Raw genomic sequence first — 27,611 nt, 5'->3', positions numbered from 1 at the left:
TCCCCAAACACAATGAACACAAAACCAATAAAAACCCTCAACCCGTAAAGGCAAATTCGTTAACAAAATAAATTATTTGTTGTAAATGTCTAAATTTGGACATTATAAAACATATGTAGGAATTTGTCCATTGAATAAAAATGAAATAAGTATGATTCGGAATGTCACTCAAGTGAAATAAACTTGGGTATGAATGAGATCGAAAAGCCGGGGCTCGCGCATGTGCAATAATTGAATGCGTAATTGGTCACGTGGTCAACGACATCAGAAAATGGCGGACATCGCAGATCTTGCGTGCGATTCGTAAATATAATGCCGAATTCGTGTTTCACCGCGAAGCTAGTGGATCTCAAACCTAAGTTAGGTGTGCGTTAGGTTACCAGGCACCCGCTAGCAGCCGCTAATTTGTATTTTCAAGATGAGAAGGGGACGTGGACGTCCGCCGAAAACGCTTGTTGATTCACTGGACGAGACGCCGGTAAATTCAAAGAAATCTGGTGGAGGAGCTGGAGTTGGACGGGGCAATGGAGGCCAGAGTAACGGCTCCAGTCCTGCAAGTTCTCGCTGCAGCACACCGGTAAGTCAAGCCAGCAGTACCGGTGCTGTTGGCCGAGGGAGATCCCCGGGATTACGTGAAGCTGCTAGGCGGAGTAAGCGACTAATCCATGAGGTCATAGAGGCCCAACGAAATCCTCCCAAGTCAAGTCCATCCAGCACAACAAGTTCTGGAAAAGGGCCAGGAAAAGGCAGGGGAAGAGGTAAAACTGCTTCAGCACAAAATAAACCAGGTGCAAAGTCCAAAGCAAAACCCAAACTTACAAAAGGAAAAGGGAAGGGGAAAAAGGCGAGACCGAAATATGAAAGTTCAGATGAAGAGGGAGGGGATTTCAATGAGGAATTGTTGCAATCTTCTTCATCAGAAGATGAATCTAGCTCAAACAGCTCACACGCTGATTTACCAGATGAAGATGATCTTGAACTCGAAGAAGACAGTGACAGTGATGACAGCAGTAGCACTGCTGCGAAGAAGAGGTTATTACTGTCACGGACGAATCGATCATTAGCATTGCCATTCCTGGAGGAGGAAGAAATTCCCCCTCTTGAACTCCCCAAAACTAGCTCAGATCTCCTACTTGACAACCAGGATATGATGCAAGCATTATCTGTGTATGAAGTTCTCAGGCATTTCAGTCAGCAGTTGAGACTCTCACCATTCCGGTTTGAGGATTTTTGTGCAGCTTTGTGCAGCGAGGAGCAATGCTTGCTACTTGCGGAGACCCACATTGCACTTCTTTACAATCTTGTTAAGGAAGACGAAAGTAGCAGCACAACGTTTGGTCCTCAAGACCAGAGAGACAGTATCAATGTTCAGTTCTTGTTTCTGGATAATATGACATGGCCAGAGGTTGCAAGAGGATATATTGAAAGCGACAAAGAATACCATAGCGCGCTGAATGCACTAGAGGGAGAGAATTACCCATTTGCCCCTGTGAGTGACAAATTAACAGTTTTGCATCTCCTGTGTGACCAATTCTTGGCATCCAACCGAGTGCGTGAGGAGATTCTGAGCGAAGGTGCAATAACCTATGATGACCATTGCAGGTCATGTCATAAACTGGGGGATTTGATATGCTGTGAGACATGTTCGGCTGTCTATCACTTGGAATGTGTGAATTTGGTGGAAGTACCAGAAGAAGACTGGATGTGCTCAGTGTGCCGGCAGCATCGTGTTCTGGGGGTCTATGACTGCATCTCAGAGGTGGAGAAAAGTGGACTGCTTATACGACAGGAACCGATTGGTTATGACAGGCATGGCAGGAAATACTGGCACTTTGCTAGGAGGATTGTTGTGTGAGTATATTTCTTCCCACTGTCTCTTTATTTCTTCTCTTTCTCATAACTCCTCATTTATTTCTTTGACTACCGTAATAACAAGCATACATGTATATACAAATTCAGCTCTTGAAAGCTGAGAGTCGGGGGATGGAATTTTGTAAAACTCCTAAGAAATTTAAAAACATATTGCATCTGAAAGACTGGAACACTTTGCAGAATATTTTTCAGAACAATGTTAATGATTGAAACTTGAAAGCTTACTTTGCACAAAAGTATTATGAATTTGATAGATACCCAGAGCCCAGAGTATTTCTTTGATTAGAGGGAGATGAAGAAATAGACCTTGCTGAAAGAGGCAGTTTTGTCAAAGTTGTTATTACTGTTCTCTTTTCAAGTAGCTGACTCTTTTCCTCTTCTTCCTTTCCCACACTTAGAGTGTAAATAACAGTGAATATTATTGTGTTACATGAATTTTGTGAATGGATAAGGAAAAAAAAATGTTTTTTACAAATATTTGTAAACCAACCTTTGTTATTATGAATTGGCTGTGATTGTGATGCCATTAAGAGGGAAGAAGGTAATTCCTTTCAAACTGCCCATATACACATACAAATATTTGACATAGCACAGAAGTCCTTTGATATGCTAATAAGGAAAGAAATGTACTAATAAACTTTGTTAATTTACCATACAACTGATTTGCAATTTGTAATCTGCATTTGAAATAGAGATTAACATGTTTTTAAATGAAGTAATTTCAGCTTTTCATATTGTAGCATTTTTCGCTATACAATTTAGGTCAAGTTTTTTGTTGTGATCATGAAAGAAAAAGTAATAGAAGACTTATTTTGTTGTTGTTCTTTTTTTCTCTATATTTGCAGTGAGGGTGACGATGAAGTACGGTACTACTCCACCAAGCCTCAACTTGAAGAGCTCATGCATACTCTGGATGCACAGAAGTGGGAGGAGGACCTGTGCCTAGCCCTGACGGACTGTATGACCGAGATCCTAGACCAGATGCAGAGGACGGAGGAGCTGACTAACAGTGCCAGGGGTAACCAGAAATCGGTGCTCCAGAAGTCATCAGGTAAATAAATGTTATTAAGTTTGTAAAGTTACAGAGGCATAGTAGTGGGTTCTCATGGGGAATTCAACACCATTCAGGTGTATTCAATCACAGGGGTTAGTTTTATGACCAACAAGGGGGGGGGGGTATTTCTTGATGGGACTACAGGTTTGTTGGGTGTGCAAGACTTACACACCCATTGATGTTATTTCCAACCAAGTCTGCTGTCAGTGAATTATGAACTGCTGGAAATTGACGACCCTCTCCCTTTAATAGAGAAAAATTATTGTATCGTTGGTCTAGAATTGAGGTTCAACTTGTGTTGGTTCAAATGCAGTCCTTCTGCTCTTTAACAAGAGACCAATTTCCATAAATAGACCGTTTTCAACCGAGGTGATTTATCCTGGTAGGAAAATGAATTCATTGAGTACCTTGAGTGTTCCGTTTGGTATCCTGGCAAAGCATGGATACATTGGAACCTACAATATGCACTATTGTAGTTTAGGGACAAAACAACTGAAATTTAAATATCTGTGTTAATTATTGACTGATTAAAAATAAAGAATGTCTACTTAGATTATAAGGCTGCGACGTGTAGTCGAATGCTCGAGTACCCGCACGGTTGACAACTGCTCGGGTACGATTTCTCGTACCCGAATATTCTGCCGCAAAAAAAAAAAAAAAAAAAAAATCTGTCCAGGCCGACGCTTACCCGTGCCTGGGTGAGCGGCGGCTGCTGGCATGGTGCCATCGGTAAAAATGTTTCCCAACTCAAGCACTGTCAAACTCACTACTCAGAAACTGGGACCAAATGTCTGGATTTCTGTTTGGACTTGTAGGAAAATGGATTATTCTGCCATCTTTGGTTTTTAAAACAGCATTGTTTACTGTTATTATTATTATTATTAAATCGGCGCCTTCAACTGCAACTCGAAGTAAAATTGCATGCGTTTTCGGCGACAGAACTGGGATACTGCTCCAAAGGTATGGTGGTGGCAAAATTTTTTTTTTTTTTAAATCAAAAAAATTCAACAACAAAAAAAAAAATTCAAAAAAATTATAAGAAAACATGGCGTCCGAATAGTTGAGTATTCGCTTGTAAGCCTGGGAGTGTACTCGGGTACCTCATTACACTGTTGTGTACAGCCTTATTAGAGTATTAATTTGTGGAATTAGTTTCATGAACTTTCCAAATCTGAATTACTTGATATCGCCTTTTAAAGCAGGACTGCACTACTTGTAGCTACTTGCGCCCTCTTAAGCTTAGCAAACGATGCTTAAGCAGTGCCTGTTGGTCCCCCATGATCCTTTTTTTCTTATGTTAGTTGAGAGCTGATTTGACGAGATAACCACCTGTCAGTGACCTTGCAGGGGGTCTAATCCCTCCTGGCCAAACTAGTGCAGACAGGCTTTAAACCACTTCTTTGCGATATATCAACTGCCCCGATGTGAGAATAAACTTTCATTAGATATGATTTTAAGGTTCATGGATTGCATTACATCTGTTGATGTAAATGAGTTGGAATTCTTATTTCACAAGAGGTTACAGCAGCAGATATCATTAATATTTAGTCATGGATAAGGGTTCTGTGAAGGTGAAATATTTGTGTCTGTAATGGGAGTCATATTCATTTGATAGATTTAATGAATTATGTGTGATTACTCTTTTGCCCTTCAGAGGAATTGAATGCTATAAAGACTGCACGAGATGAGGCCCTCTTGAAAGCTGAAGAGGAGAAGCGACAACTGGAGGAAGAAGCAGTCATCGCTCAGGCACAGGAGGAAGCTGGAGTAAAGATTGAGGCTGAACAGTCAGAAGAGAAGGAGGACGAAGAGAAAATGGAAGTTGATGTGGGCGGAGGTACAAGTAAGACTGCTCAGGAGGAAGGGGTTGGGGATTTGGAAACCAAAGAAGATGGGAAAACAGAAGGGGAGGGTCAAGAAAAGATGGAGGTGGGAAGTGAGGATCAGAAGGAGGATGGAGACCAACCTGGTACCAGCCAAGATGGTGGAAACCAAGAATCAGAGATCTCGGTGAAGAACGAGGATGGAGATGATGAGAACAAAGGAATAAAGACTGTTATGACAAGGTCAAGAAATCCTAACTACAAACCCCCGCCCCCTAAAGCCACTCCCTATCTAACATACACTACAAGCATTCCAACTCATACAAAAACTTCTCTTGTATCAGGCAGGACCAAGACGGAAGAAACCCTTGTCATTAATTCCAAGGGGGAGATTAAATCGATTGGAGGAGATGACACCAGTAAGGGCATTGTGACAAGGAATTCCCTGCGGCCAGAATCTCTCTTCAAACTTGGCATGGAGGGGACATACAAGTCTTACAAGAATCAGTTCAAAACCAACAGGCTTGCCCTCAACAAGCCGCAGCATGCAGAGGAGCGGGATCGCAAACGCTATCTGGTCAATAAGTTCAGTCTGACTCCTGCAGCCGAGTTCAAGTGGCACGGCAGCACCAATAGCAACCGCATGCTCACCATCTCGACCCTCCGCCTCACCACCACGCAGCTTGAGACCAACCTCCCCAGGGCCGTCATGCACACCAACTGGACGGTCCACCGCAACAACTGGATCAAAGCTGTCCACATGTGCTCCAAGCCGCATGCCTTTGCCCTGGCCCTCTCCGTCCTGGAGTGTGCCATCAAGCCTGTGGTGTTCAACTCGTACTTCTCTGATGGGCTGGGTCACGTCAGAATGGTGAGGACTACGGCTTTGGATAAGGAGGAGAGGAAGAAGAATGACAAGAAGAGGAAGGATGATGATATTGAAGAGATTCAAACCAACTGCAGTTGGGTCAAGTACTGCTTCCCCATCAAGCATCAGGTGAGTGGTGACAGTGAGATCAATGAGCATAGTAGAAACAAATGCATTTACATGTCCTTCAGATTAGCAACCAAACTGTATGACAGACAATACAATAGCACGACCCTGATGTGTGATGGGAAATGACTTAGACGAGATCCTTTATTTCTACCCTTCTAATCCACCTAATACAACATGTGAAAAAGGTTTCTTTGTTTTGGAGACTACCACTGAACTCGCAAAAAGTTGCAATAACCTCTTCTAAGCCCCCCACCCCCTTGCTTTCTAGGCCTCCACTCCAATGAAGTGTGTTTGGTCAAGAATAGCATTTTAATATATAGACTTGTAGAGTGATTTTAGACTGAACTAAATTAGTCTACATCCTCCAGACTCTGTGCAGCTGTTTTATTGACAGCAGGGAAACCTACCGGTACATACAGGCTAGCAAATATATCATCTGTTTATACTTGCCCCAATTATCATTCATGTACATTATCTAACTAGGTACAAGTGGGTAGCAAGTGGATTGACTTTCTGGCTTTGTAAAGGTGAGCTATATCAAAAAGTGTATATGAGCAGCTTAAAAGGGATTCCTTCTTTCCCTTTTATCTTAGAATGTTCTTTTCTATGCTGTAATCATGCTGGAAGTATTATCCAGTGTGATGACTCATCTTGTATAAATTTACAAAAGGAAGATTCTTCATTCTTTGATTTTAGGTATGGAAGTTGAAAGGTGAGGAGTATCGCATATACGGAGGCAGTGGTTATGGTTGGCATAGCACCATCAGGAAGAGACGGCCCTTACCCCCTCCTAGTCCGGCTAAGATTGGTCTAGACAGGTGCATCAGAGCTGCCAAGGCTGGTGAGTTATCACAAGGCTATGCATCCTGGTTCTTGTCTGCTGAGAACTAGTATACAAATAATACACAGCAGTGAGGGCATTAGTAAGAATTACCCACACAAGGTATCTTTGGAACAGTCTGTTTGGACTGTTTTGAAGGTACCGTGTGTGGGTAATTTTACTAATGCCCGAACAAAATGATATGTATTATTTGTTTTATAAGATAATGTTTTTTTTTGTTTTATAAAATGATGATTTAAAATGATTTTACTAATGACCGGTCATTACCATTGGATAATGACTAGTCATTATCCAAATTACTTGTTAGGCAAAATAAACGCCTGGTCACATGTACGCTCTCAAACAATCATTTGATTAAGCTCCACGTCATCTTATAGAAAGATTTAACTTCATATTGTTTGATTCGAGTGGAAAAAAGGGTGTTCATCAAGAGCTGGAATATTATGTCAACTTTCAAGATGAAGAAAAAAAGTTTTCCGCAGTAGCCCCTAATGCATGTTGTTGCTAAATGGATCACTTTTTAATTAGTTAAAAGGGAAAGTTAAGGAAATCTCAAAAATGTTAAGGTCCTGTGTTATGTTATATATTAAATCAGTATATATTTATATAGAAGTGGTTGGAACGTCATCATCAATAGGGTCACAAAGGGTCAGTCATGACTAGTAGGACAACAATAAAGATATATTCTTGTGATCATTTAACTGAATAAATGGTATCTGCACCACCTTTCTGATTGCTAGAGCTCTGTAAAATTGTTTTGAGTCTGAAATGTTGATGGCATATAAGCAAGTGTGTTTAATTCTGGCTTGAACTCTAATAAGTGATCAAAGTGCTAATGCAGTGATGCACATCCAAGTTTAGGGCATAATGAAACAAGAAACAATTTTGAAATTGTCTTTGAACATGACTTTTTTTTAATGCAATGTTTCTTCTCACTTTTCAGCTGGAAAATGGGGCTACCCACCAGTTGATGACTCCAAGAATGAAGAGGAGATGGACACCAGGGAGGACAAGCAGTCACCCAGAGAGACAGAAGAGGCAGACACTCAGAAAAGAGAGGAAGAACAAGATATCAAGGAGGATAACAAAAAACCTGACTCGATGGAGACTGATAATGTAGAAGAGGCTAAGAAAGATGAGAAAGAAAGTGAGACACAGATGGAAATGAACGAAAAGAAAACTGAAACCAAGGCAGGTGATGAAGAGGTGAAAATGGAAGTTGACGGTCCTAAAGATTCAGCAGGAGAGCAGAGTGAGAGGACGGGAGAAGGTGAATCAAGGACAGATGGAAATGTTGAGACAGGTCCTCACCAGAAGGCAGCAGGGAACATTCCTGCTGGTCCAAGTAGTCAGGTAGAAAGTGCTGGGCAAGGGTTGGAGAGTACAGGTCAAGAACTGCACCCAGCTGGTGAGATCCAAAGAACTGATGAATCAGCTCCCAGTGATAGCTTAGGGACTAGTGAGGTTGATAAAGACAAGAAGGCAGCAGAAAGCAATGTTGACAAGAAAGCAGCAGAATCAATGGATGTTGGAGGGAAAGTTCTTGGAATAGTTGCCAAGAAACCGTCCCTTGTCATTGATGAGCTAGACATTTCCAATGCCTTGAGGAATCACACTGTCTACCGAAAGATCCCTTACAAGTCCAGACTTGAAGGACTTTTAGAGAGTCGTTCTAAACAGCACATTGAGGAGACACTCAAGTTCCAGTCAGAGATTGGGAAGTATGCCAAAGAACAAAAGATGGTAGAGGAGAAGGAGAAGATGCTGAAGGTCCTCAAGGCAAAGCTTTCCGCTGGTGGAGACATCAAGGCTGTGCAGGGTGTAGTAGAAGGTATGAAGCAACAGCTTGAGGTTAGGAGAGCAAGGAAACCTCAGGTGTATCGTCCACCCTCTCAGTCCAATAAAGCAGCTCGTGATGCCAAAGTGAAAAGTGCAAAGGAACCTCTTCCTTCTCCAGCAGTTGCATCAACAAGTGCAATGGCAACCGTGATGGCTCCAACATCCACTCCTGTAGCTGTTCCAGCATCTGTCAAATCAGAAGTTCCTTCTTCTTCATCAATTGCTTCAGCACAATCAGAAATGTTGAATGTTAAGAAAGGACTAGAACCACTTTCAGGTCAATCAACACATCAACCTGCAGTGAAAGTAGAAATACCTATGGCAGAGGCACATCCTGCTACATCAGCTGTTGCTCAGGCTGACATTGCAAGACAAACTGTCAAAGAGGATCGCACTGCAACAGACAAGACTGATCAACCTGTTAATATAGAACCTGTAGTGCCTTCTGCTCGCATTCCTCTATTTAAACAAACATTTGGAGCTAAGGACGAAAAACTCACCAACAGTAAACCTACTGAGCAAGCCGACTTGAAAACTGAAAGTATATCAGATGTCCAGAAGCCAACTTCAACACAACTTGCCAAAGCTCCATCTTCCTATCAAGATGCTTACAAGGAAATGCTGGCCAATACGGGTGTAAAAATACGATCAGATCAGTTATCGGCTGAACAACCTGGCAGTAATCAAATGCAGAATGCACTTGATGTTCAAACTGGGGATCAAAGAGAAACAAAGACACTTGCACAAGCGGTGGAAGTCGAGAATGCAGGGAAGAATTTTGAGGAAGAAGAACATATGATGGAGACCAGTGCCAAATCTTTGGAAATTACAACCGACGTACCTATGAAATCTGACATGATAACAGAGGATACCTTGCAAGCTAAATCTTCAGAGGCACTTCCGTTGCAGTCAGAACATGACATGAGTCAGAAAGATAAAAGTGAAGTTGCTCTCACAGAACCGGAACCTATGACATCAATCCTATCCTCTGATCAGCTTTCACAAGGTGAAACTGGAGAGGCACCTTCACTGCCTGTGGACAGTGACACGAGTCAAGATCAGCAGAATAAGATTGATGCTTCTTTGACAGACCCAGAGCCGATGGATCAGCAACCCTCTGAAACACCCTGTGCAGACAGGCAAGAAGATATACTCTCAGATGCATTATGCCAGTCCGTAGCACCTACTATGGAAACGGGTCATTCCTCTCAAGAGAAAGAACCCACGAAGGAAAATCTTTTGCATCCTGAGAAGCAAAGCTTTGAGAACATGCAGCACAATCACTTGGATGATGCTTCAATGTCTAAGGAAAGTGGAGATAGTGTATCCATGGATTCAGAACATCATGAAAGTGGGCTTTCACAATCAGAAGCAGGGGAAACAAGTTGTGATGGTGAAAGGACTAAGCAATCTCTTCCAAACACTGAAGTGCTTGGAAGGTTGTCATCATCATCCAGTGACGTTGGTGGCTCAGGAAGTGAAAGTGTTGAGGAAAATGCAAATTCTCTGGGATCAAACTTGTCTACTTCAAACAATAACAGCAACATAGCTGCTTCTGGACTCGTCCATTCCTCAGAACATAATGCAGTTCCACAAGAGCCAAAATGTGAAGAACTTTCATCGCAGGAAACCTCTAATGTGCAATGTGTTGAAAATGCAGATGTAAACACAAGTACTACATACACTTCCGAGCAGAGTGAAAAGCCTGTAACACACGAGTTTGTGAATTGTGTTGATAGTTCTCTTTCTAATGAGACCAATGAGAATACCAACGTAGCCATTGCCCATAACAATTTTGATGGAATTGTGAAAGATGTGATGCCTGCATTACAAGGAGATAAGGTTAGACTTAGTGCAGACCAACAGGAAATAATAAACACAAAAGACATTGAAGCAAAGGCCATTGTGGACAGTGAAGAACAAAAAGGGGATGAAATGTACTTCCATTCACATGATCCTTCTGAAAGAACTGTAAAGCAACATGATGTGGATGTAAGGTTAACAAGCAGTTTACCTGAAGAGACGGAGCTAGCAACAATACCAAAGCTTGATCATGTCATGGATACAGATCTTGATCCTATCTTGCATAGCACAGGAGATGAAAAGCTGACTTGTGCTCTGAGTGACAATGCAGTCGCTGACAAATTGCCAGATTCGGCTGACAACAAAATGATGAAGACAGAAAATGCTGCTGTTGTGAGTGATACAGAACAACAGAGTTTGAAACCAGTACAGGAATATAATGTGTTGGAATCAAAGCAATCTGTTGAAGGTACAGAGACAGTTCCAGGTCCCCCAGCAGTGGCCAAGTTCAAGGAACAAGAGGACACAATGAAGACAGAACCTGCAGCTGTTCCTTGTGACATGAAACAACAGGACGAACCTCCTGTGAAGAAGCATTCTGATGTTACATTGACAACATCTGTTGAAGGTACAAACATAGCTTCTGGTAAGCCGATAAGTGATGTCTCACCAACACAAAACAGGGGATTAGATGTGAAAGCTGAAGATGTGAGTTCTCCTGCAATAACATCTGTTGATGCTACATCACCACAAGTGGCTTCCTCCAAAACAGAGATTGAGACTACCAGTGAACCAATGGAAGTTCAGGATTCAAGTGTAACAAGGACTAATGTATCAAGTGAGAGAAACTCGGAGCTAAACGATTCACATGTGGAAAGCCCCATGGAGACAGATACCGTATTGCCAAATGACAACATGTTGAGTAGTCTAAAAGTAACTGGATTTGAAGAAAAGAAAGTCCAAATGACTTCTGAAATTAGACAGTCCAAAGAAATCCAAGCTTCTGAAAGTAAGGTTATCAATGCAGCTGACATGGACAATGTGCAGGATGTTCCTGCAACCACCATCTCAGTTGTTGTGACAGAAAAATCAGAGACCATCATGACAACTGTCACAAAAACCACTACTACAACAACGACATCTACTATGATCAGCCGTGAATTGAGAGATCTTCTTGCCAGCAACACCGTCACAACAACCAAAACAACAAAGAGTCTTGTGAGTAAGATTGACACCTCGGTCACCCAGACCATGATTCAGGCAGAGATCATCAAGCTACAGAGTGCTCTGAAAGATGAGTTAGCTGCCATTCCAAAGCAACGAAGAACCAATGATCCTGTGCGCCTTGAAAAAGGACCAAAGGGCAGGCGCTCCATCAAGCGCCTAGCCAAACCCTTGCCCATCTGCTATATGTTCTCCACTCGAAGCAGGAAGAGAAGCATCTTGGTGTTGCCTCAGCACAATCTTAGGCGCCTCAGCAGGCGTGGAGGTAACCTCGAAGTAGAGGGCTACATCTCCAACACCAAGAATGTGGGTGACTTCTGGCCTTACCCTTGCGCCCGTCCATCCTTCAAGATCTGCTGGAGGTATCGTCTGCAGACTGTAAAATCCCTATCTGCTGTGAGTCTGCTGCTTCGTACCTTGTGGGCTTGTATACGATGGGACGACCTCAACATCAAACCACCCAACAATAATGGTGTGACCATCATCAATACAGAGAGGGAAAGGATCACTTCAGAGATTATAGATCGCCGTGACGTTACTCCAAGTGGTGTCAAATCTCAGTACTTGGTGCGCAAGACGATTGTACCCAAAGAGACTTCGATCTCCACTCCAGGTAAACTAACCCTCACTTTTCAACTTTTTTTCAGCCTTTACCAATTTCAATCTTAAAATCTCTTTAAGGCTTCTAATCTAGAAACAAAGTTTACAAAATGAAGGAAAAATCTGTGAAAGTAACATCTTGTCTAATGTGTTGAAGAGATCCTTAAGAACTACTAAATCAATTACAAGTTATGCAAACTGACACTTCATCTTGTACTCATCATAATAAATAGAAATAATTCATGTTTGCAAGAGCATTGGCACATATTACTAATACAAGAGCTCCAAAACATGAATCATTTGTTTTATAAAATGGGTCTTTAACATGAACATAAACTAGAGAAATGAGCGAAAAACCTGATCAAAATTCCAAAAATTGCATAGCCATTGTGATTGGGGGCTGCCCTTTGCTTTAAATAGAATGACATCACAGTAGAGTGGCGCAGCCCAAAGTGCAATGTCTGTCATTTGAAACTACATGCATTTCATCACGCCTTCTATTTTGTATATGCCAGAGATATGTATGTCAGCCAGTGTTTATCACTTTGTGATGGGAACTTCTGCACGGTAGGTGTGGTAGGAAAGACTGATGCACGGTCACTTGGTGTTATTTGACCAATTAGATTGCTTACATTTTAGAACCTGTTATATAACAAACGTTAACACAAAGCTGTCTTACTCTAATGGGTGCAAGATGAAAAAAAACAAGTTTGTATTTGTTCAGAGATACAATGAAATTGTTTTAGTATGCAATTTTATACTAACAGGTGTACATAAAAAGTGTTAGTTGTAATTTTAACTAATTTATTTGTCATTATATATTCAATTTTACAATGCTTGGAAGATCTGTCAATATGCATGCTTTCCTTAATAGTGTAATTTAGTATTAATTCTGAGGGTAATTAAGTATTAATGCTAGAGCGCCGTATGGCAGCCGTGCTAAAGCCAGGGTAATAATCGGGAGCGCCAGGGGGGTCAAATCTGACTGACATGAGCGTTATACAAGAACCCACTATTATTTATTTATTTTATTTAACTTTGATTGACAGAGATTCACAAACCCCAGCGATCCGGTCTAAGATCCAGCGTCACACCAACACGTAGAGTAGTCCCGGAGAAGCCCAAAGGTCCACAGACCATCGAGGTGTGGGTCCCCGAGGAAGGACTAGAACTATGGGAAGTCCAGCAGTTCTGTGAAAGGTAAGATGATACCTGCAAGTCTTTACATGGTCAATGACATTGTTATCTCTGAATACTTAATCTTTGTCGAGTACAATACCGTAGTTACACATCACCAAAGGGCCTACAAACTGATTCTGAATCTACTCACTGTAGTATATCCAGTTGCATTGCATTTCAAGATTTCTTATTTGTGTACTTACATAGACTCAAACGTCACAAATAAACTAGCATTATCTGCTATTGCTGAAGCTGTACTAAGTAATAATAATAATAATAATAATATGTCATGTTTACCCAGGGTAGCCTCATCATTATTTATGCTGTTCTCCCTGAGGGCCCTGCAATCATATTATTACCCCGTTCATCGGATTCAGGCTTACCCACACACATGTATGCACACTCTCCACTCCCTGGGAGTACTTCAAAACTTGTTGGTGTTGTACTTTGTTTTGTTGTTGTTGTTTTTTATTATGTGATATTTTTTGTGCTCCTTTATTTTCTTTGGAATGAAATGAAATGAAACAAATTAAGACAAACATTGTTTTATTGTTTCCCGCAGGCAACTGAAGCAACAAGCCAGAGAGAAATACAAGGAGAAAGAAGCCAGGGAAAAGGAAGCCAGAGCGTTGGCTCTTAGGAGTACGCACAACAAGGAGAATGAGACAGCTATCAAGCTAGCTGTGACGACCAAGGGGGGTAGCAAGGTAGCCATACCGACCCTCAAGGGCACCAAGTCCGTAGCCGAACAGGTTAAACAGGAGCTAGAGGAACAACTCAGACTCCAGAGGATACAGATGCAACAGGTTAGATCACAAAGAACACATGATGATGATTGTTATGATATGGGATATGGCTCTTTATGAAGGAAGTAGACTTCAGTTGAGATGTTGATATTCATGATTCTACAGATAATGTAGTCTCTCAATGGAGAAATGGTGGGATAAACGGGGTGAAAATGAAATGCAGTAATATTTATGGCAAATAAGTACCTAGAACCTATCATGTTCTTTTTATCTTCAAAATACTTGTGATTTTATGTTTTTAACTACCTGGTATTTCATGAAAATTGTTTTGTTTTCAATAGGATTTTTAAACCTAAAATTGTGAATAAAATCAAATGAAGAAATAGCCATCTACTTTCTTGAGCAGCATACCTAACAAAACTGTAATATCTCACTTTTTTTCCTCCTCTCTTTCTTTTTTGTAGAAGCGTCTTGGTGTAGCCAGCAGTGCCAAGGTGATTGTAACGCTTGCCAAGCCAGGAGCATCTAAGACAACCATCTCTATGAGTAATCTGGCTTCAATGGCAACCAAGAATAAAGGTCTACCCCCTGGTACTACAATACAGTACATCTCAGGACCAGGTGGAACTCAGCAAGTAAGTGAAATCAATGAATAGACTAGGGCCCCCATTGCACAAAACTTACCATTGATGGTAACTTTGCCATCAATGGCAACTACCATGGTAACAGGGCTCAACAGCCAATCAAAATCAAGGTTTCCATGGTATTTACCATTGATGGCAAAGTTACCATCAATGGTAAGTTTTGTGCAACAGGGTCTAGATGGTTCAAAGTTACTTATTACTCCCTTGCCTTTCGTGACAAGAACAAAAACATGCCATTCCGCAGCTATTTCTCTGACAAATTTTGTTGTGGGGGGGGGGGGGTCAGATTATTAGTGGAGAAAAGTAGAATAGTGGTGCTGCAGGTGACTTAGTTACCCATCTGTAAAGAGGCAAGAAACAAGTTATGTTTTGGAATTCTTGCATTTATAGGCCCAAATAAAACTGTGGACTCAAAATGGTTAGAATAGTATTGAGATACTTTCTCAGGCACAAGGTTTAGAGGGGTCATAGTCTAGTGGCTTAAGCACGTGACTAGAAATGTAGGTTTGATATAATCCCTTGTATAACACTAATGTCTTTCGATGAGACATTAATCTACATTTGCCACACCATACCCAGGAGAGAAATGGGACATGGTAGGATGATGAAAGCCTTTGGGATAGTAATTTTCATATGTCGCCATGGTAACCATATTTCCTGTAAAGCGTTTAGAGCGTATTTCGTATTAAGCGCTATATTAATCCAGATTTATTATTTTTGAGGGTAATATCAGCATTATTACATTATCCAGAGCAGTAAATATCACCTGTCAGCTAAGCTAATCTTTTTAACTTGCCCTTTCCCCATACCTTTTAATTATACATCTCTTTCTTCTCCCACTTCTCTCCACCAGGCACGCATCGTCACAGCTAACAACCCCGCAACCCCAGGCCAGGCCCGCTATGTCATCACCAACTCCCCCGGTGCTGGAGGTGCTGGGACCCTGAAGGTCATCAAGCAGATGCCTTTACCCGGTGTCAGTAGCAGCAGCACCGGTGGGCAAGCCACCACCATCATAGGCCCCAGTACTCCAGGCAAGGTTACAACCATCATACCCGCCGGGATGCAGCAGGGGACACCGGGAGGCAATGTGCCTATCGGTATGAAGGTACAGACTCCTTCCACTACAGGGGGTGCTACTACCGTTGCTGCAAGCACTACTCCAGTGCAGGGTGAGTTTGCTCTATTTAATCAAATCATGTGTCAGGTGATACCTTTCACTCGCAAAAGTCAGAGTATTTTAATTTAATTAATCCACAATCATGCCCACCAGTTAGACGCTGGTAAAACGACCTATACCAAAACATTGCATTTATAACACAAAGCTGAATCATGTTGGACTATTAGTTATGTATACTTTCTGATGAAATAGTTTATTTCAATTCATAGCTCCGTAATATACACCGAGTACCGGTAAATTAAGAAAGGGATCAATTAAATACCCCCCTCCCTTCAAACCTATGTCTTTGATGAATTTTCTAAATGTGTATGCATTGTCCAGTGTCCAGTGATATAAATTTGTCATACATTCTATCACTCCTTTATGTTTGTTTTTTTAAATTCAAAAGCTTTTCTCTTATCTTTATAATAAATTAGTTTCATTCCTTTCACTTTAATATGTTAATTACCTCCACATACTTAAGACCTTTCCTCTCTTTCCATGGTACAGGTCAGCCCCAGTTGACCGGTCAAGCCCAGGTCTTTAGCAACCAAGCCCAGGTGCTACAGGTAGGTGGTCAGAAGTTTGTCATCACACCGGCCCAGGTCCAGGTCCAAGGAACAGGCCAGATGATCCCAGCCCAACTCATTCAGACTCAGACCAGTCAAGGAGCAGTCCTACAGAGACTGGTCTTGACACCCAATGCTGCTCAAGGTATGTCTGATTGGAGAATTCAATTATATTTTACCTGCTCTTGTGTAATGTTGGAAATATAGCATAACAATGATAGCTATTCATAGTTTTCTGTAAAGGGTAAATTTGAATAACTGTTTTGAAATATAATTCAGCTAGTTTGTAATTTTTAGTTAGAGATGAGTGATATTGTGCAAAACTGGTGTTTAATTTTTTTATTTTTTTTGGGGGGGGGGGGGGGTGGGGGTGAGGAGATTTTTCATGAATAACAAATAGTCTTTGATCTAAGTGATAGGAAAGGAAACTTTGTCAAAAGCTTTATAATTTCTTACACTATTTAGATTAAAGGATGATCATGATGATGTAGGTCATCATTTTTTGAAATTATATTGCTATTCTACTGATTTAGAGACTGGGCCTAAATAATTTATTCATGATACAATGTTTAGTAGAGCTAGCTACTAGTATGCTGTGTTATCTCTCACAGGATCTACTCCAGGAAGCATACCCCAGGTAAATCTCCAAGCTGCTGTTCAGGCAGTCCAGCAGACCCAGCAAAGCCAGAAGCAACAAGCAGCAGCAGCTGCTGCAGCTGTAACTACCATCACTGCACCAGCTAACCTGGTGGTTCAGAAACCTGTCCAACAGCCCCAGATCACAAAGGTCAGTATGACTATGGCAGAGCTGCCAACCATTCCGTTTTTGCCGGAATTACTCTGTTTTTTACTCCAAATTACGGTATTACATTTTTTCTTCATAAAATGTTTTTTAATAATTTTTTTTTTTTTTTTTTTTACATACCGCATGTCAAACAACTGCCCTAAAATGGTGATTTGATCACAAATTCAATAGAAAACTTATTTTGAAACATACTTGAAGAGAAAAATATTCTCAAAAAAAATGAAATGCCGATAATACCAAAATAACCACCAACAAAATTACCTGCTTGTATGGAAAAAACAGCATGATGAATAAACATTTCTGCATTGGAAGTGTGTCCTACGTGGTTGTAAGTTTCGTTTTCATGAATTCCTTTTTTTTTTGCCACCATGATTCCTTTTTTGGGTCGCTCAAGGTTGGCAGCTCTGCTATGGTGGGGTGCAAGCACGGCGTAAGGTGGTGATGGTAATGATAGTAGTCTTTGCAAAGAAGATATAATAAAAATGCAAATGATTGCAATGAATGAATGTGGATTAGCAAATCCAATCACTGGGGTAGTAATAATTACAATGAACAGCACTTAGAAACAAAGTATATAGCATTATGCAAAAGTGACTATTATTATAATAAGGTGTAATTTTAAAGGTATAACTGCACATTCTCAGTTGTAATATCAGGTAGCTCAACTCAATATTGTATTTGTTATCAAAGCAGTATGGAAACAGACATGTATATAATGATTTCATGGAACTTTCTATGGTATTCAAGCTTTACAAATTATCCATCATAGATGTTTTGAACTCCAGCTCTGGTAATATTTATACGAGCTCTTGTGTTAGGTTTAGGTATTTGAATATAAGAAATATCTCCTAATAAAATGTTCCTATCTTCTTTCTATCAACATGTAGATTGCCAGTCTACCACAGCAGCCTCAGATCACCATCAAATCCCATACCCTAAACACCAGCCAACCCCAGGCTAAGCCCATCCGCCTAGCCCATACCCAGGGTGATAACCTGCTCTTACAGAAGACTTCATCTGGAGTGTCCCCGGTAAGACCAGGGGTGCAGGTAGCAGCAGCAGCGGTTGCATCCACAAGTAGCGCCGGGGTGGTAGGAGGAGGAGGAGGAGGCCAGGTTCTATCTGCTCTCACTCCTCAACAGCAGGTGAGAATAGTTGCCATGTGAATAGAAAATTCTACTCAAATGTCAAGCCAGTCTACTATAAGAATGATACCTCCACTCCCCCCTCCCCCACCCCCTATCCTCTCCCAGAAAAATAGAAAAGAATAAATAATACAATTTTTTTTTTGCTAAACATGTGATCATCTTCATGTTGAGGGACTTTATTGGCTGTATAAGAGTGTTAGTATAAAACAGCATTATCGTCATGATTTGATGCTGTAATAGAACATTTTCGTAATGTAATCAAATTGAATGCATAAATCTTTGTTAAGTACCATGTTATAAATTATTTCATTCACTGTTATGAATAATTGTACTTCAATAGTAAGAATGTGAATTGCATAGATTAATTGTTGCTAGGTAGGAAAACATTATGGCATGTCCTACCTACATGTAGCTACACAAAATATATGCAATTGGCATTCTGACTATTAATATACAATTATTTGTAAGAGGTGAATGAAATAGTTTGAAACGAGGCAATAAGCAAAGATTTATGCATTAAATTTGATTACATTACAAAAATTGCCTATTGCACGTAGTTATTACCTAAAGAGGCTTTGAATACGATGCTCAAGGTGTTTCATTCATGACCTCTTTTTGCAGGTGAATCTAATCAAACAGCAGCTGGAGCTTCTCCAGAAAGCTAAACAAGGTCAAGGTCAAACACCGTTAGCAGCCATTCAAGCTCATAAACAGTTCACCCCTGATCATCTCAGGGTCGCGGTAAAGGTACCTTAATACAACTATTGACTGTTTGGAGGGGCATGTTCAGAACTATTGCCCTGGGTGGTGTTGGAGCTGTGCTATGCCTCCAGATGAAGCAGAGGGGCGTAGTACAGCTCAAGATCACTGGGGTTATAGATTTAATCATGATCTCAACAAATAAGTACAGTCAAACATGTCTTACTGGCCACCTCTCTATATATAAATCCCACCCTTCCATAGTGGCCACATATAATACCTCCTTCTAGAAGAACCTGTCTAAAAGGCCACCTGTCTACAGTGACCACTTTATAAGTTTTTCTTGGGTGACCTTGATGGACAGATTTCAATATTTTTCTGTATTACTGCATCCCTTAAATGATCCTTAAAAAAGGATATTTCACATGCACTTCTGCATCAAGTCCCTCTTCAAAATTCTAATTGCTTCAGTCTTTGCTGTGCATTGTTGTGAATATGTAATTACAGTCAAACCTGATGTAGTGGCCACCTCTATATTTAAAGGCCACCTGTCTATAGTGGTCATCTATATTGCCTCCCTCTAGCAGGAAACATGAGTTGAAGAACATGTCTAGAAAGGCCATGTGTCTACATTGGCCTGTGTTCATGTATGCCTTGAGGGTAGCCTTAACAGATGGGTTTGACTGTAGTTATAGTGAATTACAAAATCACAAGAAGGTCTTGCTATAAAGTGTTATTGTTTTGAATTTTGCTTGCATGGCATGGACGTATGAAAATGTGTAAAGAACTGAACCTGGGCTTTGATCTGAAAGAATATCTTTCTTTCTTTCTTCCAGAGTAAAGAAGCTGCTTCCAGGCAAAAGAAGCGACAACAAATGCAGGAGCAGTTTAACAAACAGTCAAAGGAGAAGGAAATAATGCAAAGGTAACGACCTACCTTTCGATTGTTTACTATTTCATTAATGACTTAGCAGACGGATAGACAAGTGTCTAAAGGATGAGATAAGATTTTACCACTTGAATTTGCAACACGTTACATGTTGCTGAATATATTACTCATTGCGGATATAGTATCAAAAATAATTTCGGTAGTGACATTCATTTGGCTCGCAATGTATGGTCAACAAGGGATCAAAAGATCACGTCGTTTCGTGCGCTGCTGCAACACTTTGTCAGGTGATAAAATATATATTGTAAGCAAGCGTCTTTTACTCTACGGGTGGACCGGCGGTCAAATAATTTGATCAATAATTAAAACAATAACAGACAAGTGTTGCAGCGGTGCACGAAACGTTGTGATCTTTTGATCCCTTGTTGACCATACATTGCGAGACGAACGAATGTCACTAGCAATATTATTTTCGATGTTGAATGTTGTTTGAAATTTGAAATATTGTGATGTATTTTTCTCAAGTACTTATACAATGATTTTTAATTATTTTTTTAGGCAAGAAATACCTACTGATTTTTTGTTTGAAAATGTAAACCTGCTTCATGGGACCCGTACCATACGTAAATGCCCTCCTGGCATTTAGCAGATCGCATGAAATTTAGTTTGAATCCATTATGATGCTCTTTTTTAATTCATCTGGTTGTATTTTGATATATTTTCATATAAGCCAGTTTCGTATGTATCACAGAGTACCTTGTTTTTTCAAGCTTTCACATTATGTCGTTCTCTGCAGAAATGTATCATGTCAGATGGTGATGAAATCGATGTTGGATCGCATCGAGAAGGAGGAGAGACAGAGCCGGAAGAGGAAACACCAAGCCTTGAGGCAGGAGAGGGAGGAGAGTAGTAAGAAGAGAGCCATCCTAGAGAACCATAAAGCTAGGCTCAAAGAAGTCATCCTTCTCAAACGGAACCAGCTGGAGAGGAGACTCAAAATGGATGTCTATGTAAGGATCAAATCACTTTTTAGTTGTCATTGTTGTCAGTCTGATAAACGTTAGAATTTTATACAATAGGTTTACGGTTGCACCATTTGAGAAAGAGGAGAGGAAGGTGCAACCGTAAGCCTACTGGATATCTACATCACCATGCAAGCCGATACTTATAAGCAGCATCTATTTGAATTTTAGTAATCATGCAAAATTTGAAACTTTGATACTGTGTAAATAGTGGTTGTTTAAATTGTTATTTTATTACTATGGAAATTATATGCTGTTTTTTATGATTATTTGAATCTTTCATGTTTACTCAAGACAGCATCATTAGTATTGCTGAGGAAAGTATGGACGGTCTTACAAACATTTGAAATAAGTGAATGTCATCCTAGATTCAAGGAGAATATTACATCTTAAAACAAGAATGCAGAACTCTATGTCAGAAATGACCAGGAATTATCAATTATCAAATTTATATATGTTTAATCATGCAAACAATATTCTTTATTCTTACAGAATGAGGTCCGAAGAGAGAGGTGGGCCGAGAAGAGGAGAGAGAAGGAAACCCAGGGTCTGATTAAACCTAAGAAGGTCAAGATAGACGAAGCGGCAAAGGCCGCCACCACCGCCACCGCCACCGCCACCACCACATCCAAATCAGTCAATGCCAAGAAGACATCAGCGGCAACAGCTGCTAGAAAGAAGATTGCTAAGGCGAAGGCCAGGAAGAAGATAAACGCAAGGAAAAAGTCCAGAGCAACCGCCACCGCCAAGAAGACGCAGCCTCCAGCAGCAGGGGCAGCAGGGGAGGCGAAACAGGAGGAGAATGTATCCAGCCTCATCACAGAGACGATGCAGGAGGGTGATGTTGAGGCTGCTCCTGCAGCGACCCAACCAACTCCAGCTGCCCCTGCAGGAGATGATACGCGTCTCTACTGTATATGCAAGACTCCATATGATGAATCAAGGTAGGTTGCTTCTCTACAAGGATAACTACTGATGTAGCACAACATATGTAATCTCTCCATCCATGGCACCGTATCATCAATGGGATGAATACTCACTATGATAGCTAATCTTCAACTGTAATGTCTTGTACATTGTTGAGGGTAGAGATTCTTTAATTGACTGATGTATTTTATTCTTTAGTGAATTTTACCCTATTTTTGTTGTTGTTGAATTCAGCATCATATGGCAATCTATAATTGAGAAAGACTTTTTATAACAATTTAAATCTAAGCACATGATGATGATGATGGTTTATGTTATCCAACTTCAAGGATGTGCCTCTAGGTAAGCCACCAGGGGGACCTCTGGCTGTCAGGCCCACCCAATGGACTTGGTAATGCTGATTAATGCCTTGACAAGGAGCACTAGTGTAATAACTTGGTTTTGAACTCTAGACTTGGAAGGTTAATGGGACTCCTGGGAGGCATTTCATAAAGCCTTTTTTCAATGACAAATGACAAAAATCAGTGACAAATCTGCTGATAACCAATCAAAAGCAAGGATTCCAGTAGCTTATAACAAAAACTTGTCATTTGTCACTGATGCCAAGTTTTGTGAAACGCCCCCCTGCTCTTCTACTGGACTACGCACTTTCTCCTGCAATGTAGGTGCAGCCTGGCAGCCATATGTTGCCTCGTTACAAGGATTAGTCCTTCACTCTTGATTGTTTTCCTCTTCATCAGGTTTTACATCGGATGTGATGTGTGTCAGAACTGGTTCCATGGGACCTGTGTCAAGGTCTCTGAGAAGACAGCAGCGGACCTCAAGGAATATGTGTGCGATGAATGTAAGACTAAGAAACAGGAAACAGAAGAGGAACTATACTGCCTCTGCAAACGACCCTATGATGAAGCACAGTAAGTGGCTCTTTCCTCATGTCAAGTCGCCCTTGTGCTGACTGATGATATGTTTTTGTAACAGAGGTATAGAGATGTATCATCTCTTAGGAGGGGAATGTCTTTACATCATATCAACTTACAGCAAGTTAATGTCCTGGCTCCTAATGGATGATAGAGCTAGACATTCCTTCAAACTATTCTTACTAACCTTTAGTTGCTACTCATGAATGACGGATGTTTACACTGACAGTGTAATAGTATTTTTTTCCTTCAATTCCAAAGACTTTATTGGCATTAAAAAACGAACAAATATATACACGTGGTATAGTACAGACAGTTCAAAATATACAAATCATGAGCATTATTTTAAGTTAATTTAAACAAACTGTGAAAATTAGTAGCAGGAAAAAGGAGCACCAAATTAATAAAATAATTGCACAGATATAATAACATAATAATGAGTATTGCGCATGGATCCATCTCCTCACCACCCCTTTCCTTTGAAATAGTTGGACAATCGTCATATTTTGTCATGATACATATATTTTTTGTTGTTGCTTGGGTCCTGTAGAAGAATACTAACCCAGAGACATCTTATTGAATCCATCATTTCTTCTTTTTTCCCCTTTTGTTTGTAGGTTCTACATTGGTTGTGACCGATGCAACGATTGGTTCCATGGGCACTGTGTGGGTATCTCTCAGGACGAAGCAGAAAGCATTGAGAACTACATCTGTCCGGGCTGTAAGACTACCACCATACAGAACCTGGCTAAACAGAAGACCTTGACGAGCAAGGACTATGATCATCTCAAGAAGATGCTCAGACAACTCCAGGTGAGTGGCATCAGGGTTCAAGGCCCTCATGGAAACCCTGGTTTAGCTTATTTCAGACTTGACATGGCAAAACTGCAGCATTTAAAATAAAAATGATGTCGTAGAGTTGAATACGCTTCACACTTTTGTATCTTGTAAAGCCTCGGTCACAAATGCCATTACAAACTGCTACGAACGCCGTACGAACGATTTTCAGACAATGGAAATTTGGGAAGACAATGGAAAAACGGAGATTCATGCAAAATTATCGGTCGTACGAACCTTTGTGACCATAGCATAAGACAGACCTAAGAGAATATTCATAGGACCTTTGTTGCATAGAGCTGCAATTATTCATATACACATAACCAAAGATCCTTCTTTTAGTGGTGGTTTACCATATTTCAGACATGTTTCCTTTGAGCATTTTGGGACAAGAAATTGGTATTTAGGCAAGTTGCTAGATGATCTCATTGCTTCCTGGAAAGCGATATCATCAGCACTCATGAATGCAGCAGATACTGCAGGGCATGTGTTGAGCACAGCTATAGTACTCTTGTGTTATTGGTCAGTTTACTGATTAGCTTTAATAAATTGCTTGGTCTTTCCTTTTCTTTTTTCTTTTTTTTCATGTTCTTTTGTGTCTTGCAGTTTAGAGATGCTAATTGTCTTCAATTCTCGTTCTATATGAATGGCATTGTCTATTTTCTATTGCAGAGTCATAAGATGGCATGGCCTTTCTTAGAACCAGTCAGTGAGTTGGATGCAGCTGATTACTATGATGTCATCAAAGACCCAATGGGTAAGATTCCTCTCGAGATGATCTGTTTTTTTAAAATTTATTAACTTGCCTTGTCGTTCATCGTTTGTTTCTGAAACCGTTTATTTTATTTTTTTAAATATTTTATAGTTTTTGTTAAATATTTTTCATGATATGTAATGTGAACCGTGCTTAATTGATAACTTGTTTATGAAAACAGATGTTTCCAGAATCAAATGTCAAATAAGCTTGCAATATATCTGAAAAGCAACCCCCCCCCCCCCCCCCCCCCCACTTAAAAAAAAAAAGGAGGAAAAAATTGATTAATGAATAAACAACTAAATAGATCAAATAAAAATGTCTTCTTCTCCTCCACTTCCTCATTGGAATATGCCTAGATGTCATTTTACTTAGTAACCATCTATCCGAAATGTACGAATACAGATGTTATAAATATATATCATTTCCTTTCATTGCAGATCTCTCGACGGTGGATGACCGGCTGAAGAACAAGCACTACGTCAAACTGAGCGACTTTGCTGCCGACATCGGGAAGGTCTTTGACAACTGTCGCTTCTACAACCCAACGGACACACCTTACTACCAGTGTGCTGACGTCCTGGAGAAGTTCTTCATCCAGAAGATGAAGGCTCTCAAGTGAGATGAGCATTTGTAAATAGACCTTGATTCCTTAATTATCTTTCATATTTATGCCAATTTTTTATTTTTATTTTTCCCTTCCAAGAAGGCTTTCCTATGTATGGCTGATGTGTAGTATGTATATTAGTTTGCCCCTCCCCCCAATCCCCATCCCTTTTTGTATCCTTATTTTTCAATGCAACATATTCTCGTGTACATTACTTTAGGTACAGTATGAATTGAGGTATATCATATGGGTAATATAGACAGTATTTATATTGTGATTTGCTGATTTAAGTCATACTTAAGTTGTTTTTTGTTGTTTCAGTTTTAGATTGGTCTGTGCACATATTTTCCTTTTAATGCTACATGTACTTGGATGTTGTACATGCAATGAATAAACAATTGATGTCTGTCATGAGGGCAATCTTACATCATATAAAATCATTGTAGAGTAGTACCTGATATGACGATACTTGTATGGGATATGCATGATGTATTCATATTACGAGTCGACGCACCAAAGCTGAAGACATCAATTTTTATAAATCTAGCACTATCATGTGGAACATTGTGCTACACTGATGGACAAAGTTACAGGTATGTACTAAGAAAAGGGATATAAAGGCTCTCAACCCAATGACTCTTGAATTCTCTAAATCCCTTAGGCTAAATGCAGGGACCATCTGGTTCCCATGTGGATTGGGTTAATATATTTCAAGGTTTATGATGACAGTTTTTTGCTGTGTCCTGCTTATCAAGGGTCTGTTAATAATGATCTGTGGCCAAAACAGTTATTTCGGTGCTTAAATTCTGAGAACATTGCCATTTGCTGTGAGAGTGATTCTGGAGATTAACCAAATCCACCGCCTGTTTCTTTTTATATTAAATAGATAGTGGAAGATACGACAGTCAATTCCGCATTGCTAGATTCCCCAAATTCCCCAAATTCCCCAAATTATGTATAAATAAGAGTTCTGCATGAAATTACTAGAACAACCATGATTTGTTAATCTGACCCCCCCCCCCCTTGTTTTTTTGTTCCAGAAAGAAAAGTTGAAATTTATTTGTGCATGTTCATTCCCACCCTGCTTTATCCTTTTTCCTGACTGTAATCAAGTCGAGATTTGCATGGAAAATAAAGGTTCTGCATGGTTCAATGATTAGAAATGGCTTCATAATAATGAATCATTATTGTTGTATGTGGGTCAGAAGGGCAGAAACACCATTTATTTGTTGTATTTCTAAAATGTTCAATAGGACTAAATTATAAAAAAATGAAATGAAAATTAGCCATAAGCCGTCATATTTACTAAATGTCTAGAATATTCCCCAGATAATGGAGATGGTGCACATGTTGTGTAGAGTGATGAATTCTGATGGCCATGGTAAATATTTGAAATGCTTCAACTGGCATTGATTGTCTAATTTATACAAATAAAAGCTTGTAACATCTTTATTGCAAGTCAAAGAAATCTGTTACGTCCTCCATCATGAATCTTTGAAGGACTTGCACCTGATTTATAGGAAAAATTGTGAGATTTTTCATACATGGCAAACTTTCTAAAGCCCACCGCACACGATCCTCCTGGATCCGACTTTCGAAGAGCTGGCAGTTATATTAAATAAGGAATCCAAGCATCGTCTTCCCGATTTACGTCTAAGTAATGATTAAAAAACTGACAATTGGAATATTAGTGCATTTAAGCCTTCTAGTCAGGATAAAAGCCAAATTGGCTTCAAATTATTGACATTTGTACCGATGGTATGATGTTAATACGATTCTGAGCCGATTTAGTTTTTCCTCCAAGGAAGCTTGAAATCCTTTTAAATTTAAATCTTATTAATCATAGACTATTCAGATCATAGATCATTAAGGTTTTAGAAGTTTGAATGTTTATATGAAATGCTACTGCAAATTCTTTCAAAATCGGATCATAGTCAGATCGTATAGTGTGTGGTTGGCTTAAAGAATATTATAAGGAAATTAACTTTGTGAAATTTCCCTGATATCGCTTTCTTAACCAGATTAGACTAAAATAGACATTCATAAATGACTTTCAATCCCAATAATAACACTAAAATGTTAATACTGAAACATCATACTGAATGCTTTATAATCAATTCGATCAATTCAATTCAATGTATTTATTTGTCCAATGTCATTCAACATGGATAATTGGTTTGTTCACATGTAAAATACAGACTCAGACAAGGTTTACAAAGAACAGATATGATACAAAACATGGATACATTTTGGTGATGACAAAATAATAGTCTACATAATTACGATTCTTGTTTGTGTAAGTTGCTCCATGTGTATTTTCAATGCATTGTTTTACCTTAAAGCCACCACATCATAAATAAGTGAAAGGTGTAATCTTTTTTGTCAAAGATTCTCCTAACTCTTTTTTGAACTTCAGAATTGTACAGCGTTGTATAGGAAGGATTGGCATTCGTCCAATGGGAAACATTACAATGAAAATGAGAGACGAAATGGAATGAAATTGTGTACATGACAAGTCGCTTAATACTCAATTCTCAATGAAATTTCTGTTTGTGTTTGTACATATATTTTGTGGTAAATAAAGCACATACTCTGTATTAAATACTTTCTAGTTTTGAACATGGATGTACAGGCGTAAGTAAATAAACACTTATGA

At 39.9% G+C, this 27,611-nt stretch overlaps 1 protein-coding gene across 4 annotated transcripts; it reads left to right on the top strand.

Moving 5' to 3' along the window:
• Positions 1-238: 238 nt before the first annotated feature.
• On the top strand, positions 239-25,838 carry LOC575060 (nucleosome-remodeling factor subunit BPTF). Of its 4 annotated transcripts, XM_030984053.1 has the most exons (21): positions 239-1,851; positions 2,718-2,923; positions 4,581-4,769; positions 5,094-5,746; positions 6,443-6,587; positions 7,531-12,066; positions 13,103-13,253; positions 13,795-14,038; positions 14,443-14,613; positions 15,476-15,794; positions 16,292-16,495; positions 16,962-17,137; positions 18,043-18,300; positions 18,925-19,050; positions 19,839-19,927; positions 20,688-20,901; positions 21,406-21,857; positions 22,581-22,754; positions 23,375-23,570; positions 24,267-24,351; positions 24,789-25,838. In XM_030984053.1, the coding sequence occupies exons 1-21, from the start codon at positions 419-421 to the stop codon at positions 24,968-24,970; spliced, it is 10,203 nt and encodes a 3,400-aa protein (XP_030839913.1). In that variant the 5' UTR covers positions 239-418; the 3' UTR covers positions 24,971-25,838. The 4 variants fall into 4 exon arrangements, with proteins under 4 accessions (XP_030839913.1, XP_030839911.1, XP_030839910.1 ...); XM_030984051.1 differs by having other exon boundaries at positions 4,581-5,746; positions 18,925-19,044; XM_030984050.1 differs by having other exon boundaries at positions 4,581-5,746.
• The last annotated feature ends 1,773 nt before the right edge of the window (positions 25,839-27,611 follow it).

The sequence above is a fragment of the Strongylocentrotus purpuratus genome, unplaced genomic scaffold (assembly GCF_000002235.5).
Source record: "Strongylocentrotus purpuratus isolate Spur 01 unplaced genomic scaffold, Spur_5.0 spur5_scaffold_14, whole genome shotgun sequence".
Classification (NCBI taxonomy): Eukaryota; Metazoa; Echinodermata; class Echinoidea; order Camarodonta; family Strongylocentrotidae; genus Strongylocentrotus; species Strongylocentrotus purpuratus.
The sequence above is the reverse complement of the archived record's forward strand: the minus strand, read 5'-3'. Positions and strand labels throughout refer to the sequence as shown.